The sequence below is a fragment of the Melanotaenia boesemani genome, chromosome 8 (assembly GCF_017639745.1).
Source record: "Melanotaenia boesemani isolate fMelBoe1 chromosome 8, fMelBoe1.pri, whole genome shotgun sequence".
Lineage (NCBI taxonomy): Eukaryota > Metazoa > Chordata > Actinopteri > Atheriniformes > Melanotaeniidae > Melanotaenia > Melanotaenia boesemani.
The window spans coordinates 32,079,444-32,099,278 of record NC_055689.1 but is presented as its reverse complement, the minus strand read 5'-3'; the positions used below and the strand labels follow the sequence as shown (position 1 = coordinate 32,099,278).

The 19,835-nt window shown below is 39.4% G+C and overlaps 1 protein-coding gene across 1 annotated transcript in view; it reads left to right on the top strand.

Annotated features, from left to right (window-relative positions):
* The first annotated feature begins 22 nt into the window (after window positions 1-22).
* The window catches only part of myo10 (myosin X), a 148,243-nt gene continuing 128,430 nt past the window's right edge, over window positions 23-19,835 (top strand). Inside the window, exon 1 of the mRNA XM_041991974.1 lies at window positions 23-523. Coding sequence (XP_041847908.1) covers window positions 503-523 — 21 coding nt within the window. The 5' untranslated portion in view covers window positions 23-502. The remainder of the gene's footprint in view (window positions 524-19,835) is intronic.

The window sequence follows — 19,835 nt, the reverse complement described above, 5'->3', positions numbered from 1 at the left end:
GAGGAGGAGGAGGAGCTCCGGGATTATTGTCCACCGGTCTGAGAGTCTGCCTGAATGAGCGTCTCTAAAGTTTGACCGGTGTCTCGTTGACTCAGCTCTCCAGCAACGTTTGACTCTGCAGCAAACAAACCGACTGAACGCGAGAGACGCAGAGGAGAAGGAGAGAAGATCTCCGCGAGCAGGAACAATCACAAGTTTACTTTTTTTGTTTAGTAAAGGACTGTAGGTGTTCCTTCTGGACGAATAACCCCGGGAAACAAAGCGTAGATGTATTCTTGTAGCTCCACACTGACTTGGTGAGGTTCCTCCATCCTGCAGCAGCCCATCAGGAGGAAGATGATGCTCTGAAACTGTCGGATCTGCTGCTTCTTGTTTGCGTTTTCGTTGGGTTTTCTTTTTGTTGTTTCTTTGGCGTGGAAGCGCACTAACAACACATGAGTTGGATTGACCGGACGCGCGGTTTCCATACAGTAAATCCTCGGGGATTAAATTAACGAGGGCAATGGATAACTTCTTCACAGAGGTAAGAATTAAAACTCCAGCCTGCATCAAGTCATTCATACCACATGTTGGATCTCAGCCATCCGGTGACATTATAGAAGATTTCACAACTTCAAACATGTGCAGCTCTGATCAGCAATTCATGCAACAGTGGAAAGTCCAGCCAGAGTTGTGTTGCACATATAAACTCTTTAAATGGCAATAAAGGGATCAGATACTCAGCACTGAACATTACAAGTTGGTTTAATCTGCCTTAACATGCAAATGAAATGTGTGTGGAGACTATGAGGTCAAGTAATCGCTTTACCACACTACAAGCTCCTGCTGAGGCTAAAAGAATGGCATAAAGTTATTTATTTACGTCCTAAATTCACCACATACACTCATGAAGTCTGAGGAGTGTCATAGGTGTACCACTCAGAGATGAAGTATCACAGGGACTTTTCTGGTCACAGTGGGGTTAGACTGGGTCCCAGTGGATCTTTGGTATTTCCGCACCTCTTTTCTGGTTTCCTCCATGAAAAAAAAAGTCCTGTAAAGCTATAAATAGAGTCTGAACCAGCTTCCAAAAGGGAGTTTTGGACCAGCAGTCAGCAGCCACATGCTGAATGGATGCAGAACTCTGACATGTTCAGGTACAAAGCGGGTTTACTTGGTCTCTGCAACAGTTTTAGTTGCCTCCACAGTTTTGGATTTTCTGAAAGAGTCTCGAAGGTTTTGGTGTAATCAGCCAAGCTTTTATTCATTTGGAAAGAAAGAAGCACTTTCTCCATAAAGTCTGTTCAGAAAACAGAAAATTGGCCAGTCATGTGAGTCATTTTCAAGGTGAAAATACCAAATCAGGATCAGCATTTTCTGTTTGTCTTTATGTTTTGTGATTGTAAACTAAAAGTAAATGTATGACAGATGAGTTCTGGGGTTCCTCAGGTAATCAGGTGAGGTCTCCACCATGTGTGTTAGTTAGAAGCACGTCGGCTCTGTGATTAATTTAATTCATCCACACCTTTCTGGGGTGATGTCAGTCAGGTAACAGCAGCACCTGAGTTAGGCCTGAAAGTATTTTTCCCTAGATGATGTCATCACTGTAGCTGATGTTTCTCCAAATGACTGAAAGCCATTTAAAACCGGTTTCTCTTCAGGTTTGAGGTGTAACAGTTTGACTGAACAGTTATGAGCGGCTCTGCCTTCCTGGCTGAAAGCTCGTCTGCTCTCTGATTGGTGCTCGCCACATTTTGAAAACCCAGTGGGGTTTTCAGAGGAATGAAAGGCCAAAGGTCGTTACACTCGCCGAGTGCATAGGTGCGGGTGTGATTGCTCAGGCTGAGTAAAACAAACACCCCGTGGTTTCAGAGTCTCTGCTCCTGGACCTCATGACAAGCGTACATCTGGTGGTTCAGCTCTCCCTGAGCCTGAGAGGGAATATTTCTCAGGCACGCACAATAGTCTCAAATATCAGCCTGCCTGCCTTTATATCTGCCAGCTAATCGCAGCTGAAACAAAGAGCCCAGTCTTTAAGGAAAAGGGCATCCGATGAGGAAGTAAAGCAGTGTCTGTGGTTACAGTTTGAGAAGAACTGAAGGAAACTGGAGGGTTTCATATTTATGTTGAGGAGGCATCCGAATGACTGGTGGTCTCACAAAGCATCATGGTACATAAATAACCTGCTTTTTGTGTATTGTTTTATACACTAAAAATTCTACCAGCAGTGCAAATGACAAGGCTGATTACAGTATCATGTTATATCGAGTCAATGGATAACAATTCTGGGTATCGCCACTATTTTCCTGAATCAGTTAGATTACGATTAAATCCCATTAGATCTATATTGATTCACTTACAAACATTTATGTAACAGCGCAAATGTTTCTTGAAGATTAAGGACATTCTCAGATAACTTTTCTTATAAAACACTGAGTCCATTTACATGATCTTCAAAATCAGATATCTGGTAGTAATCAGATTACTGTAATAACCTGATATGATGGGTTTACATGCACTTCTGTAATACGATATTCGATAGATTGTTGTCTATATTTACCAGTCTGTTATTAGATTTATTTCAGAGTGCATGGTGACATCACTTCCTGTTATTTTCAAAACATTCGTTGTTTGTTGAACACGGTGGAGCCCACAGTCTCAGTGTTAGCTACTAAAGTGAGAGGTATACAACGATACAATTTAAAATATCATTTCACGGTCAAACTTGTGATTTAGATCCTTACTGATGAGGAACCCTGAAGCTTAATCAAATGCATTTGAAGTATTGAAACAGCCAGAAACAGTGCAAAAGTACTGCATTTTCCAGTGATCAGTAACACGTTTTTAACCCACTCTGCACTTATACAAGCTAGGTTGCCCAACGCTTCATGTTACACACACCTTTTGAGGCAGATGTGACTTTACATGAATACCAGGAATAAGTAATAAACTGTAATTTCACCAGAAGGTGGCAGCATAGGCTACAGTGGTAGTTGTTGTAATTCAGTAGAAGAAGTAGTAGTTGGTGACATCGATAATGGCCTCGGGTTTACTAAGTTGTGGTCATGAGTAACTAATGCATCGACGACTTCCCCAATGTCTACATGTTGTTTTCCTTTTAAACTGTGAACCAGAGTTAAATGTCTTGTCAGTGTCCTGTTGTTATAAATCATATGATATGTGATATCACAGCAGGATATCATTGTAATGGATCATCTCAGTATATAATTTCTTGGTTTTTTGATTAGGGCATATGTCCCCCCAGGGCTGCCATAGTGTAGACAGACTCTTTGTGGGATTTGTTGTTTTTAGGGAACAAAATTATTGTGGAGCCGCTGTTGGATGTCTTGTCTAAGTTTAGTGTTATAGTTAAACTATTCAGCTAGGAGAACACAGTAAGCTTGGTTACAGTGCTATAATTCATCTCAACATTAAAATAGAATTAAATAAGTTACTAATTTCCCATCCTAAACTTGATTTTAGTCATGTTTTTAGTGGCTGTTAGTGGTGTTTTTGTCCAGTGTGAGTGGGCTATACTGTAATTGTCTAACTCTTCCAACACGTCTACAGCTCATTTTGTGAGTACATTCTGCTGAAAGTTTGTGCTGTAGACCCTCAACTTTTGCATGTCAATGAAGAGAAAAAGAGTCAGCTTATTGCTGAATCAACGTGCGCAGTCAAATGAATGTGCTTCAGAATTTCAGAGCATTGTTGTTGTCTGAAGTGGCTCCCTCTTTCCACTCCACTCATGCTTCTTTTCTGTGACCAACCCAGGTGCAGGCTTTAACCCACAATTCTCTTTCCAGGATCTTAAAAACAGAACAGCAAGGTGCAACAGTCCCGCCTTGAATGGGAAGAGTGAAACAGCTGTCACTGGCAGGGTGTGTGATGTTCAAAGAAACGAGTTGGAGAATGACCAGCGTTAAATGCAGCAGGTTAAAGACTGCGTTGCTTTCTCCACTTCATGCCCATATAGTTCAAAGTGTTTGAGGAAAAAAAAGAGAAATATTAGTCCATTTAGCTTTTGTTTTGTTTTGTAGGAGAAACAATTTCTCACAGCTTCAATCAAATGTTGTGTTGAAGATGTAGACACGAGTGCATTGTTCCCAACTACAGAGACCGAATGTGTCGACGGTGACACATCCCTCAGCCGGAGGTTTCTCGTCTCTAATTACTGAGCTGCAGCCAAAACAGTCTGGACCAGAATCAGGCCGGCAACTATAAATAGAATCTAAGCACAAATCCAGACTTCAGTTTTTCATCACTTGGCCATTTTCTTGAAACACAACTTGGTTTTCCTGTCTAGTGATAATCAGTCCCTTTGGTGAGGTAAATGGAAAAGTTGTTGAACACAGAAATACGCTGCTTACATAGCGAGTTATTTTAATTGTTCAAGATGAGCTCATGTGTTTGATTTATGCTGTTCAGGGAAAGATGGACGTATAGACAGATATTAACCTTTCATTTCACATCAGTTTTGAGCAAACTGCATGATTCTTTGCTGTGAGTGAGCTAAAAATGAGCTTTAAACCTGTGATAAGATATTCCTTTGAATCAAAACTGATCTGATTTTTGTTTTATTTGCAAAGAATTTGAAATAGACATGAGGATTTTGTTGGGTTGAAACATTTCATGAAAAAATATTTCACTTCACTGAAAGATCAGCAGCCGCTGCAGACAGGACCAGGCAGGTTTCCTTCACTTTTCACCAAATGACACCCATGAGCCTCCTGGTCGTTCGGTGACAGTGATTGGCCAGTTTCCAGGTTTCAGCAGAGGATCAGTTGGTTCTCGTACAGCAAGACATGCAGAGTGTTTGCTATCGTGTGTGTGTGTGTGTTGACATAGTAGAGTCATTCGGTTCAGCCCGTTGGACAGTTACGGAGCTGTTTTTATTTGAAGTGGAAGGCGTGGAGCGAGGTAGGTTTAACCTGTCCACCAATCACAGAGCAGCTGTGCCTCAGGTGTGGGTTTATAGTGATAACACTGTTACTGGTTGTCAGTTTATTTAGCAGCAACAAACCAAAACAACCACGGCATATCTTATTTTTTTCTGTTCACAACACAAGCTTTTAATCGTGTTTAATGGAGTTTCTGTATTTATTATTTCTCTCTCTGTTTCCCTTGTTGTCCAGTTAAGGATCGGATCATGGTGCGCAGATGTTCAGCAGCTGTCTTGCTAGCTTCTTAATGACTGCTGGAGAATAATACAAATGTTGGTAGCTGTTGCCTTCAGGTGTTTGCAAACATTTGCAAAGGGATGGGACTTTCTCAGCTCCTTCATGGGGTGTTACCAGCTCTTTGAACTCATTGGCAGACTCAAATACATGCATTTGGCTTCCATATGCATGGTTGTTTGCAAATATTAAGCTGTTAATGGTAAGTAAATGGCCCAGTGATGGCCGGGCCCATGTGAGGGAGTCCAGCTTGATTCCTGTTTTACATTAATGTAAATTCAATATCTGCTGAGGGAACTGGAATCAGCCAATCTGATCTCATGATAGATTGTGGTGTAGCTACATTTATTCCAAGCACAAAATGTTAAAGGTTAAAAAAATGTACAGTTTTCTTCTTCTGTTCCCAAAGTTTAGATGCAGTTAAAGTTTTGATATGTATGCTTGCAGTCTCCATACATTCTCTACGTGATGACACCTACTTTCCATGTGTTGCCAGTGATTAGTTGGCCACAAAGACTTAGAGAGCAGAAGGGATGATTAAAGGAACTTCCACTGTCATCAAAGAGCAGGTTTCCATTCAGTTGTAAAGATGATCTTTTGAAATGGTGCAAAATAGAAATGCTCATGTGTTATCCAAGAGAGATTTAGGTTTTAAATTGGAGAAAATGGTAGAAATAGAATCTGTAACTATCTGCTGCTTCAGACAAGTTTCTACACAGCCATTCATGGAAAAGCATAAATGTCTAGAACTTCTGTTTGGATTTGTGAAAGTAGTTGGAGTAAAGACCCTTCATTGCAATTCTGCATCTGCTCCTGCTCAGCTTCTTGCTCTTAATCTTGGTGATTAACAGAAGAAAACTTCTATGGCCTTCATCACCCTTTAAGCTTTAATTTACCCACAAAATATCAGAAGCTGGCAGAGAAGGACCCTAATGGAAGTAAAGCGATGAACAAACCTTTAGTCAAGTGATCGCTGCAGACTCTGGCATGCCTTCACTCAGCTCCTTTTGATCCCAACAAAAGGTTCACAAAATCATTTACTCACTCTCATTAACTGAAAAATGTAGTTAGAACAAAACTTCTCTGTGGAGTTTCACATAGACTGAAATGTCTCACAATATGAGAATTAACATGATGACCTTGGAAAATACAAACCTGACCCTGGATCGAGTTGTATATGTAAATAGGTTTTTAATTCTTTGTCTCATAATTTATGGACATAATTTAGAAAATATCCTGGTGGTTTATTGCTCTCTAAGAATTGTCTATGAATTAATAATGTTCTCTGCTGTTGCACAACGTTGCCTCTAGGCCAGTGGTTCCAAACCTTGGGGCCTCCCCAAGACTGTTTGGAACCAGTGTGATTTAAATGAAGGTCCATGGTGTTTTGGTAGTTGCATGAAGGGGGTCCTCAGGAAAAATAGACTGAATATCTTGGAGTTGAAATATAAAAAATATGTTCTGGCAATAAAATATCCCAAAATCAACTAGAAAATAATGTTGAATAATTTTCAGCATCTAAATGTGGAAGAATTAAATGATTTCAGAGACAGAAATGGTTTGGTTTAGTTCTTTCAGCTGGTACTTTTATAGACTGGTGGCATGTCACTATGACAACAGGATAGGCCCTGCCATGTCACAACCCCAAACAAAACGATGTAACTAAACGATGCCTAAAGGTTTCCAATCTTTAAAGAATTCTGCTTGCAGAGCTATGTTGCTGTTTCATTGTCAACAAAACAAACCATGGAGGAGCAATGATCAGCAAACGTGATTTATTCTGGCAGGGCTGCTTCCGTAAGTGTTGGAGACGAAGTTTGAACGCTTTCACTTCGTAACTCTTAATAAAATCCCACGGACATTTGCCTGCTCGAACCTGATCCCTGCAGACGTTAAGCTGGTTCCTTAAATTCCAAACCAGCCCTAAATCTTTTATACTTTAACTTCTTTTCCCCCTAAAAGCTTCAGCTGCCTGCATTTCTCATTAGGACCATAAAAAGTAACAGCCCTATCAGGGATGTTAATCGGCCCACCACAACAAACGCAGGCCTACCCGTTTTTATACAGCTATGTTTTAATGATGATTTCAAGCACAGGAGGCAAACCGTTTCTCCTCCCTCCCTCTGGTTCTCCTTTGCCTGGTATTAATGCTGAAACTTGACACCTGTGGAACAACCGGAGGGAGCTGGGAGGAATTTAAACAACTTGCAGATTTGTTGTTTGGGCGCTGCAGAAAGCCGCCCTGAACCTTGTTGTCCTTGTAAGACAACTGTATTACACTTCCAGCTGAATTCCTGCACCTTTTCTGTTTTCAGACTTTCTTTAGATCACCACATTGATCTTCACAAAGCGACCGGTTAGAGTTCAAGGAGTCCGAGTCACAACAGGAGGCACGTCTCTCGTTTATGGCCTTTCTAGTTAAAACGAATCAGAAACCAAACTGTGTATGCTAACGGACTTGAAGGTGTGGAGTTTGGCTTGTACTTGGGGAAATTATCAAATATGAAAATGTCTAAAATAAGTCAATTTAAATGAACAGGTCAAGACAAAGTGTCCACATTTTGCTTTTCTGGAGCTGAACCCTCACTTTTACCTCTGCTCCTGCAAACTTTTAGCTAAATTTGGAACTAAAATATACTTTCCACAGTCTCCTATACATGGCGAAGGGCTGAGATCTTATTTCTCACTTCATTTTAATGCGTATGTGGGGAAAAAAGAGCTGGCTGAGCATAGCTGCTGGCTCACTGAGCTTTTTATACATCGCTGCTAAAATAACACCTACTCACAGAGACACACACTCTGGATGCGAGCCAGAGCCGCCTGCACTCAATCTTAAACTGGTTTCACTGCTCAACTGGTGCAGGGGGCAGAGGGGCAACTGTGACTGTGGGAAATAAAGTCTCAGGCCTGCAGGTCCAGACCAGAGCCCAGACAGGAAAGCTGTTTATTTTGATTCCTCTCCACCGGCTGCACCAATGAGGTCGTTCCAAAGTTCTCATTTAGGTCGACTGTTTTAATGAGCTGCTGGAGAGAATGTGAGATTTAAAACATAATTTATAGATAAAAGTGTAAAACAGGAAATGGCTGCAGTGGTTTATTGAAACATTCCTACATAAAAAGAATAACAGTACACAAGTCAGCAAGTTTATTTCATTCTAAGTTGTTCTGAGCATCTTCATCCTTCATCCCAGTCTGAACCCTTATAGAGAAGCTTTCTCTCTTTTCTTTAAGTCGTCTTCAGGAACAGTTTTCTAGACTTCTTTAAGGACTTTCCAAAGCTCTTCGGATGTTTCTGCCTTTTGTTCCATTCTCTGTCCAGATGATCCCTCATTGCTATAATAATGTTGAGGTCTGTATTCTGGGGAGGATTCAAAGTCTCTTCTTCTTTTGTCCTCTACGTGCCCAGTTTCTGCCTCCATGCTGAGATATGCCAAGTTTCCAGCTATCAGCTGTTTGGGAATCACCTTGTTGCTGCTAAAATCCTGTTTTCTGTCAGTCAGACTGTCTGATCTACGCTGGTTTTCAGCAAAGATCAGACAGATGATGGATCTTTGTGACAGGCTGCCTAAAGATCCAGTTTAAATGGGTTCTTTGATTAACCAGCTAAATTTAGACAGTTAGGAGCATTTTTATGCTTGAATGATGCGTAACAAATAAAAAAGAAATAAAAAAAACAGCAACACATTTCTCTAAAACTGGTTGAGTACAAGGTCTGGACTTAAAAAGAGTGAAACAGCAAAAATATTCAAAGAAAAACTTTGAAAGACCTCCAGAGAGTCTGCAGAACTTAAAACAAAAACAAAGTCTGGGTCCTTAAGTGTAATATAAGTAAAAGTTCCAGAGAATAACAAAGAAAGTTTACATAAAATAAACAGGAATCTTTGAAGTCCTGAAAGCTTTATTATAATTTTTTCTCTTTCTGTTTGGTCAAACATAAAAAATAAATACCAACTTTTAAACAGCTGGCTGGCTAAACAGATCCAAAGTTGTAATTATTTCTACATATTTAAGGAGTGATGCAACAGAAGTTAATATTTTTTGGCCAGTTTTTCTGTGTAAACCACTTATACCAATAAACAGAAGCATTTTTACTCTTGTTCCCAAATATGGTCCAAATATACATTATGTTGAATTCTGTATATTTTGAAATGTATTTAAACCTTAATGAAAGTACATCTGTTAATAACGAGATAAGATTTAGGATTTAGGTAGTTTTATTTTTATTTTCAGCAACAGAAAATTCAAAGCAGCATCTGATCGCTGCGTCAGCTGATGGTGTTTTCCACTTTCAGGTAAACATTAAATTACGACGCTTTCCTGCTGTTTTATCGGAGTATTGAGCAACCAAACCAGTGGACACCCAAAATAACTGCATCATGTCCACCCAGCATGAGTGGTCCTGTGTGACAGTCCTTCACCTTCTGAGGGTTTTAGACATTTTCGACCTAATCTAACGAATGCTCCGTAGCATCATTCTACGTTTTGTCACATCTGCTTTGTGCCACGGTTTGTAGGTTAATCCTTGATCTGGATGCCACAACAGCCGACCTTCTGGTAGGCAAGGTCAGCCATTGTGTGCTTCAGATTGCACACATGTGTTTTGACTACAAACAAATCAGTGTGAAGATTAGGATTCAAGGATGAGGTTTAAAGTCGTCTTTATTTGTTTTTCGTCTCACTACGAGCTGTTTAACCTGCTTAACCTCCTTAAGTTTTCTCGCAGCTTCATCTGTCGTTCTCATTTCCATTAACAGTGTGTTCTTTGTTTAAACTGGAACATGCAGGTTCATATGGCGTCCTTCTATCCTCTTTTAACAAATCAGAGCAAAACGTGTTACCTTGTCATCCTCAATTTGCCACCATTTCAAACTGAAGACATTAAATAAGCTCAGGGCATTACAGAAGACGTGCTGGTGAAAAATCAATCCCCAGACTAGAACAGACCTTCACATCATCCACTAGAGGAAGATCTTTTCTCTTAAGTGAGTTTTAAGCCTTTTAAACTGCCTTTTTATTCCAGGTCTTCATTTTAAAGACACTAAGGAAGAATAAATGACTTATTTCTCACTGTGTTGCCATTTTTTTGATTTCCCTCTTCCTGCTGTTTTGCCCTCCTAATTCCTTCCTCCTGTGCTTCTTTAGTAAGTCTTGACTTCCTGCCGGACAGCTCTGAGCATTCCTTTGGATCCTGACACTTCCTAACCTCTCGCTCGGTCCAACTCCCTCCACATTTGTGCATCTGAAGGCATCGTGTCAAGCAGGCATCTGTTCTCATATCTTTACGAAGTCGTTGGTGCGTCAAAATTGAACAGACACCGTTTAAAAATGCAAATGGGAATATTACTGGAGGAACTGAGTAAAACCACAAAGATGTTAAGACAATTAACAGAAAGTGGAGCAACAGATTTCACTAAAAAAAACTTGATTAGGTAATCGAGTACTTGTAAATATGTAGGGACATTTTCAGGTTATAAGGTGGTTTGGATGCACACAGAACACACAGGCCCCCAACTTTACTGCTAAGAGGAGCTTTATGGATATAAAACTCCTCTTGATGCTTAAGTACAGTTTTATTTAAAATTTGTTTATTGCTGAGTTTACATATTAATTGCCTGACAGAGGTAACAAAAGAAAGGAGATTAGGCTGAAGAAAAAAGAAGAGGAAACAAAGAGACAAAAGAACCCCAAACAGAACAAACGGGACAACTTTGATTGTAAATTCCAGTTAAAACAAAGATGAAATAACCTAATCTTTAAATGCCGTATCATAGTCTAGAGTTTTACTACAGACTTTACTACAAAAATGGAAGCAATATTTCCGATGGGTTGTGGCTAACCTATCAGCAGGTTTGTGGTAACATCGGTTATACTGGGCTCAAATTTGAAAAATGTTTATAAGCAGATAAACATCATGACCAGTAACTTTTAACAGATTTTACACCTAAAGAAAAAACACTATAAGACACAAGCACCAGCTGGTTGAGTGTAAGGCTCTGTTCACACTGCAGCTCAATTCAATTTTTTGCCCACATGGGACTCCAATTGAATTTTTTACCGACAGTCTGAACAGCACAAATCCGATTATTATTATTTTTTTAATCTGACCCAGGCCACTTTCCTAGTGGTCCTAAATTGGATACGTATTCGATCTGTGTGGAAGTGACCTCAGTCTGAACGGACATGTCACATTACGTACGACTTTGACCTCACAGAAGTTGCATCACAATTCTGCTGTTTCACAATATTTACTGCACTGCGTACGTCATGTTATCCTTTGCGCATGCGTGTCACTTCAGGGCCACATACTGTTCACACGTCATTGTGATGAAGGTCGCATTGAAATGATGATGTGAACGACCCCTGCAAAAAATCTGATTTAATTTAAACATTAGATTCAAGGATTAAGACCTGTAGTGTGAACGTAGCCTAAGACGGTGGCTGGCACAGATGACATTTTCAGCTCAGATCTGTTCAGTTCACTTCCCATCAGCCATATTTGTGTAGCGCCCTGCGTTGGAATAAGCGGGTATAGGACATAGATTGATAAGTGTTGCGCCAATCCATAAAAAAATCATCTCAAGGCAACTTTCAGAATCAGATGTACTTTATTGATCTCAGACTGGGAAATTGTTGTGTTACAGCAGTCTTACAGAATTAGAAGAAGAAAATATGATCCAATTAATAAACACTCAAATAAGATAATTAAAAAATAATAACTGCCAGGCTAAGCACCTTAGGAACTGAAAAGGAATTTTATTTGTTTTATATTTTTATTTTCTCTTTTGTCTTTATGTCTCTATATAGTGCTTAAAATAAGCTTAAGTCGTTAAATTTAAATAACTGCAAAATGTCCTCAGTTTCTCTATCAGATTATTAGATTTTTCATCCGAATAATCGCTAGATTACTCGATTACTATAATAATCGACAACTGCAGCCCTTGTTTCTGGGAGTATGATGCCCCCCCACCATCACTGCTAACCTATAACAAAAATAGTCATGAAGGAGCACAAAAGGAAACCTAAAATTTAGTTTTAATTAATACTATAACACCAATATGAGAGCTTTTAGCAACATATTACAAATTCAGTAAGGTGCTCGCAAAGTTAGATATGTGTATTAGATGCAGTTCATTACTTTTTGTGTCACGTGACCTATCACCTCATCATGGTGTCAGAAAGTGGAAACTCCATTAAGATGATGTTAAAAACCATCAGTCCTCTTGCTCGCTTCACATCAGCCTGATATACATACTTATTTTACAGCTCTGTAGTGAAACTGTACACAAGGGGTCATTTCTTGGTTGGCTGGCTGCAGAGGCAGTATTTAAAAAAGAATTCAGTAAAATTGGTTTTAGTCCAAGTTGCTGTGCTGACACTAATCCCTCAGTGTCTTGTGGGGTCGTGGTTCCCTGCTGATGAAATGGTCAATTAAAACCTGGCATGGCAGACCTGGATCCAGCCCGGCCTGGCTTATTTTCCCTGACACAGTGTCAGCGTGCTGCAGAAGGCAGCGAAAGTTGAACCCAACTTGACAAATACCTCTGATTTAATCTGTTCTTTTTGTTTGAAACTGCTCCTTTATTCTGGATTTTCTGAACAAAATAGGAAGAAAGTTGATAGGAGAAGTAAAACAAAACCAAATCATCCTGTTCAGATGGGAATCTGGAATGTGCCGAGGACTGGTTTCTCCAGGACAAGTCATGATTTGTGCCTTGAATTTGTCAGCCTCATGTTGCGAAGCTGTTGTTTAATACGGTTGTAGACAGTAGTCTATTTTAATTTATGGTTCACACATACCTAAAGGCACTTTGCACCTGTCATGTACATATATTTATATAACACACACACACACACACACACCTGGTCTGCAAAATAACCATCCACGGCATCACCTGACTGACAAACTGCTGTAGTAATTTAATGGAAACAGCTGCAGGAAGGAAGTGATTTTCCACCTCTCCCCATTCCCTTCAGCGCCAGAAGAAAATGCCTTGAAGGCATGTCTTCTGGCAGGTGTTGGGTCAGACATGCTGCCATGGTCACTCATCAGTGTTATAAAGTATCAAAGTTGAGAGCATAGAGCAAATTTCATGTTGAATTTGGGTAAATAATTTTAAATTATCTACAGCTTCCTGTTTACTGAAATAACTGCTCATATTATCATCGTTTCCTTCAAGTTAATGTGGTTGTGTTTGGGTCTGGAGCTTCAAGCTGCTGACGATGTTTAGGGAATGCCTCATTGGTTTCTGTTAGTTTTGGTGAAGACCACCTCGGTATTCTAGTCTGACTCGGCCTCGCTGCCAAATCAATCCAAACATGAAGAATGTGCAGCTGTATTTTTGTTATACCCCAGAATTTTCTCAGTATTGGTCGACCGATAACAGTGTTATGTCTCTTTGTTTTTCTGTAATTTATGTGTCTCCATCAATTGTTTTCAATACTTGTGTAAAAATATTTTTAGGCATTTCAGTAAAAGTATTGTTTTTTACCCATAAAAATGATCACATGAATTATTCGCTTTTTCCACCTCCACATAATAATTATGGACATTAAAAAAAGAGAAAAAACAACTTTAATCTGTCTGTTTTTTAGTTTTTTTCTGGTATATAACAAGTGCAATTGGTTCTGTTGGCTACATTCATGCCAAAGATGCACCGGTCGGTACCTGTTGGTAACTTTTTGAGTTTTTAATGGCCACAGCAGAAAGCTCTCTGGTGTCTGAATGCTCTCTCTGTAACGTTAGATGGATGTTGGTTGTTGTGTTGGACATCTCAGTGATCCACTTCTGTTTCTGATCAGATCTGAGATGAGGAAGGTTATCTGATCTGCGCTGAATGCAGCTTCCTGGAAACCCCCGTCCACACAAACACACAAGTGCTGGCTAGGCACATCCCCAAAAACCAAACATCCATTTCCACTAATTAGCTCCTTCTCATGCGATTCTCTTAGCTTATGTGAGTGCAGCTCCTTTCATCTGAGGAGCACTTTATGGTACATCATACCACTTTTTTAAATTTGTGCTGAAGGCTGAAAAATGGGTCATTAATGATCCGATCTAATGTGGCCGATTGATTTTTATATTGAACTAAAATGCAATTAGAGCATCTCTTCTCATATATCAGGCTCACGCCTAAATACTGAAGTCTATGAAAAGTTCTTGTAGTTTTAAAGATGACGGTTAAAAGCACTTAAACATTAGAGCCTCTTTAACCTGGAAACCAAAATGATCTGGACTGGACTTCTTCTTAAGCAAATGGTTTGCCCTGATGTGATGCATGTTCTCTGTATTCTGTCTACTTTTAATTTAATCACTTAATACTCAGGTAAAACAAAGTGCAATTCAAATGTGTAAGATACTTAGTATTTTTCCATTTTGGTGCTACTTTTACTTAAATTACACCAAGTGTTTACTGATCTTTCCAGATGGTGACTGATGTAGATAAACTCATCTACCAAATATCATTTTTCTCTGCTGACTTAGAAATGATGGTCCTCTGTTTTATTGGGAAACAAGCAATTGATCCATCATTTAGATTTGCTCCAGTTGCTCTGAACAAAAAGCTGCACACACTGAGCAAGCGTTCTTTATAAAGACGGACTGACGGCAGCCTTCATTCGCAGCTCATGGAGATGTTCATCTGCCTGCATTGCTCTCCTTCCCCACTGTTATCATGCCATCTAGTTTGGATGTTTCATTCTGAAGGCAGCTGCTGATGTAAGCAAGAGAGGAAGTTGAAAGGGTAAAGAGAACAAAATGTTTTCTGAATAGCTTCCTGATCACTCAGCATATCCTCAGACCTTTATAGTTTAATGCCCTCGGAGGTGCCCATTTAGTTGCAGTATCCTCTAATAAAACAGCTTTTAAACTTTTGAATAATCTTTTTTTCCCTACTGAACTATTACACCTTGTAGAATTTTGCATCTCTCCCTTCAAGTAAGCAAAAATCTGATTATTTAGGAACAGTTCAGTAGTTAGGCTATTAGTCAGACTGTTTACATGCAAAAATCTGATCATGACCTGATTTCTGGAGTTATCACGTAATTTAAATGGCCATGTAGATGGTATAATCTGATATTCTTTGTCAGATAACATCCATTATCAGATAATGAGAAATTAAATTAAGTGAGGTAGATTTCTCCCCTCTGATGTCTTTGTGCATGTAAACCCTATATCTGGTTTATTTAGTCTTTTGACATCTGCACATGTGCAGCCGCATAGCTTCTGTTTGTATATGTTTTGTTACGAAGATGAAAGCAACAGCGTGACAACATGAACGAAACACAAAAGAAAAACATGGTGACGTTTAGCAGCAAGACATCTGAGTATAAACAAAGTAAAACATTTACCTTTAGACTATTTCGTAGCTTATTAGCTTCCACGTTAGCAGCTAATGCTAAGACCACAGGCACTGCCATGCTCAACAAAGATGAGATTTTTTCAAAACAACACGAATATTTCAAATATTGTATTTAAGATTTTTCAGCACACATCAGATTATTACAATGATCTGATTACTCCCAGATATTGAATTTCGATGGTCATGTAAATGGACTGAGTGAAGCAAATTGGAAGCAGTCTTTTAGTAAATAGTTACAAAAAAGAAACGGGAACCAAATACGTTTTTGTACACTAGTTTCAAGCAAATGACCTGGGCTGCGTAATGTCGCTAAAGGGTGGCAGTGCAGGCTGTGTTGCTAGTGGCTGTGATTCAGTAGAAGAAGTAGTTGTTCAAACTAGAAACAATCCTTGAGGAAAACAAACAAACACAACTGAGATTGATTCTTCTTCAGGATTTACTTTCTTGTCAGGAGTACAGTCGGCAGAATCAGAACCATTATAGTTTTTCATTGTAGCCATGGGGCAAAATAAAGCTGCAAACATTCACAGTGTCAGTCAAGTAAAAAGGAATTTAAACATATATAAAAAATAGAGGTTGAGTGATTGATTCGTTGGTTTAAATGTCAACCAATCAATATGGGAAAGCCTGTTTTAGTCTTGACCTTTTAATTTCTGAACCTCTATCTTAGAAGTTCTCCTAACTTTAACCAGCTGCAGTACTTTAGTCTTGGTGCTTTGGTCAGATTTACAACGATGATGTTTATTTGCTCTCTAAGCTGCTATTTTTTGACGAATGAAAAAATGTTTGTTGGTTTAAAGTCTGGGTGCCTTCAGCTTGACTTGGTTTCAAATGATTCCTGAATTTAAACTCAATTTTCCTGATTCTGATCCGGATTCTGTTGTTAAAACTTTTCTACCAAGCCTGTCAAACATCCAGTCACAAATTTTTTATACTGACAAAATGTGCTTGTCCACACATAAAAAATTATATTCTTTAGCAGCTATGGGGAGTCCATTTATCACAATCTCTGCAGCCTAATCTCTTGGGTTAGATGCAACCCGAAGGCCAATTTCCTCATTAGTCTGTGTGAAATATAGGAATTTAAACACACTTTAAAGTCAACTTTGATAAACATTCCTATAGTTTATTTAAACAAACGCTGCAGAGTAAGTCTTCTCTAATTCTGTCCTCACGTCACCACTTAACCTAGTTTCTAATGGGCCAAGCCACCAGAATCGTAGATCAACTTTGTAACTGCACTTAGTGCCTTGAAACTTTTCCAAAAAAACCATAAAGTCATTAGAAGACTTTAAAAGCCTTGGGGTTGAAGCAGGTCTGAGAATCAGGCCTTTCTCACACAGATCTGAGCAAACATGCCAAGATGGAATAAACAAGGTTATCACAGGAGTTTTAGTGGGTCAGGCTGCTTCAAATGGTTTAATACCAGAAGAATTTATGGATTGTTTCCTAAACCAAAGCCTGATACAAGACAGCTTCTCCAAAAATAAAAAGCAGAAGGCAATGGTGTGAGAACATGATCTTGTTGTGATTAAAACAAAGCTCAAAGAGAAGATGGTTAGAAGTGTATGTGAAGTTTGAATGTGCACCCCCCTCCCCCTCCCCAATGCTGGATTAGAACCTCCACTGGGTCATGTTGCAGGATCTTGCATTGTAGCTGCAACTTTGACCCACATCTTGCTCAAACCAATAGGAATGCAGCTGGAATTTGTGTGTTGACCAGTGTAACAACGGTGGGAATAGGGTTGTGTGTTGTAGCTGAGGATTATAAAGATGTTATTACTCCAAGCAGCAGTAATTAAACAATATGTGTTTTTACCTTAAACAGCTGCTTAGCTGCAGATTTCCTCACAGCACTCTGCTGAATTCTGTCTGATAAACTTTCCTGTGAGAGCTTCACAATAGCAGCCATCAGTTGTTTGGTTTCAATGTGGACCAGCAGCAGAAGTAAACGTCTGCTGATGTTTTCAGGTCACAGTGAGCTACTGCTTTAATTTGTGCAGCCACAGTGTGTTTTTGGAGCTGAAACTGACCTTTTTTCTCCAACAAGGCATCTGTTGTTTGTCTCAGTAGAAAGCCTGAGAAGGGAAGACAGTATTTATATTCTCACCGTTCCCTGTGCTACGGGTCTGCAGACTAATGCCAGGAGACCACAGCTGGGTAACACATGCCACCTCTGGCCTCCACTGCCAGCCAGCAACACACACATGTATCCTCACACAATATCCTGCAGGAACACTCCTTCAAAGCTTGTAATGGTATGCGTTCACATTTTTTGACCACTCTCACACACTTGTATAAACAATACAAAACATGTCCAAATTACTCTCTAGTGGTCTCACACACTTCCTCATGCACACACACACACACACACACACACAGAGAGAGCAGGAGAAAGTAGGTCAGGTGGGCTTTAGTGAAGAAAGTTTGGTCATTTCCTTCTTTTATGACTTGAGTGGTCTTTAGCGGTGGAAACTGGTCTAAAGCCAGTTATTTCAGCGTCAGGTCATTGTTTAGCTAAAGCTGCACATCTGCAGAAAGTTCAAGAGTCTCTGCAAACTTTAGTTTGTTTCAGCTCATTTGCTTTGCAAGACTCTGCATGTAGCTTTTCATGACTAATGAGCCTCATCAGGGCATTTCTTTCATATGAAACTGCATTTCATTTAGACTTTTAGATGGTTTCAGATTTGATTCTTACACATTAAATGTCTCATCCTCTTATGTTTTTATTCATTTTTATACTGTGCCACCAATAATAGCAAGAAGAAGACTCTTCCTGATCCTGGTCTTACTGAAGGGAACAAAAACGCTTTATTTGATCAAAAGCTTGGCTTCCTGTGGTCTGGTTTGGCCTGAGGAAATCTGAAATGGTCCTGAATGGTTCGAAGCAGGAGATGTGACGTAAAGGCTGGTGATATTCAGCCTTTGTAATAGTGTTTTTACTATAAACCTCCCAAACCGGCATACAAGCATATATAGTTCTAATTTTCTATATTATGGTGAGTTGTTTAAGCTCTAAATGTTATTGTTCCAGAGAAGCAGTTGGATTGCATGCAGCTCTTTATTCTATGCTTTAGCTTCAGTTTTTCATAAATACTGCTCCAGTGTTGAACATTTTTTTGTTTTAAAACAAGAAAAAAAAAACTTTTATTGGTTTCAAGGCTGGTCCACACACTTGTACCTTTGGAATTTTTGTGTATTTCCAGCATTCAACATGTTAGTGTTGGGAATTAATTTCATTATCACTTGTTAAATAAATTGAAAGTTGATAAATAACATGCATGAAAGAAGGTTTTAAACATCTGATGCAACTAAAGTGGAAGTTAATAACTTATAACACCCCTAGGTCTTGTAAGCATGAAAAAGTAAAGTCTGTAAATGGATGTCTATGAAAGACCATGACTGGTTTGACACAAGACTACTGGAAGCTTTCTTTTTCCAATCATGTCTGGTCAGACTTTGCAGCAGGTAAATAATCATTCATTCATTTATAGATGAGAATCAGGATACTCCTCTGACAGATCCCTGGCCCATCACAGCAGTCATGTGCAGAGCAAATGGTGTGCAACACAAAGGCTGAAATAAAGAAACACACAAAAAAAAATGGCTGACCAGAAATGCCAAACAAAAAGCCTACTGCCTTTTTGTGGATGTTGCATGTTTGACTCGGTGAGGAGAAAACAAGGAAGCTGCCCAGTAAGCATAACTGAGATTACAGCCTGGGCTTGTGGGATTCACAGTCACTTTGTTCTGCAAACCAAAAGCAGCCTGAAAGCGCAGCCTCATTTATAAAAACACACAAAAACACATGAAAAAGAGAACTTGGTTTCACTTGTAGTCCTGCAGGGTTTTAACTTTCATGTTGCCTCCACTGCCTCTACTTTCTCACCTGCAAACAGCCCAATGAGTTAAGGATGAGCTTTCAATATACGATGTGCAGGCATGTTTCAGGAATAAGCCTGAGAGCATTATGAACTCTTCAACCTTACACACATCTGCATCCTGGACAAACTTTAAAGAACCAAAATAGCTGTTAAATGGATAAAAAGAAATTCCCACTGAAAAACAGGAAGATGGTCAACAAAGACTTGAGTCCAGTACAGAAAAGCAAGTTAGAATTTCTTCTCTTCAAAGCTATTTGCTTTCAAAGGATTTCTTCAAATCTCTTTGAGTATTTTCATCTTTTTTATTTTTGCATGCACAGGATAAGTGTGTTTATGTTCCAGTCAAAGGGCTGGAAGCTGCCTTTTACCCTGCTGTTGTTTCATGTGGCTGTCTTGAAATAAGAAACCAAAAGCATCTTCCCAGTCGTCTGTAGCAG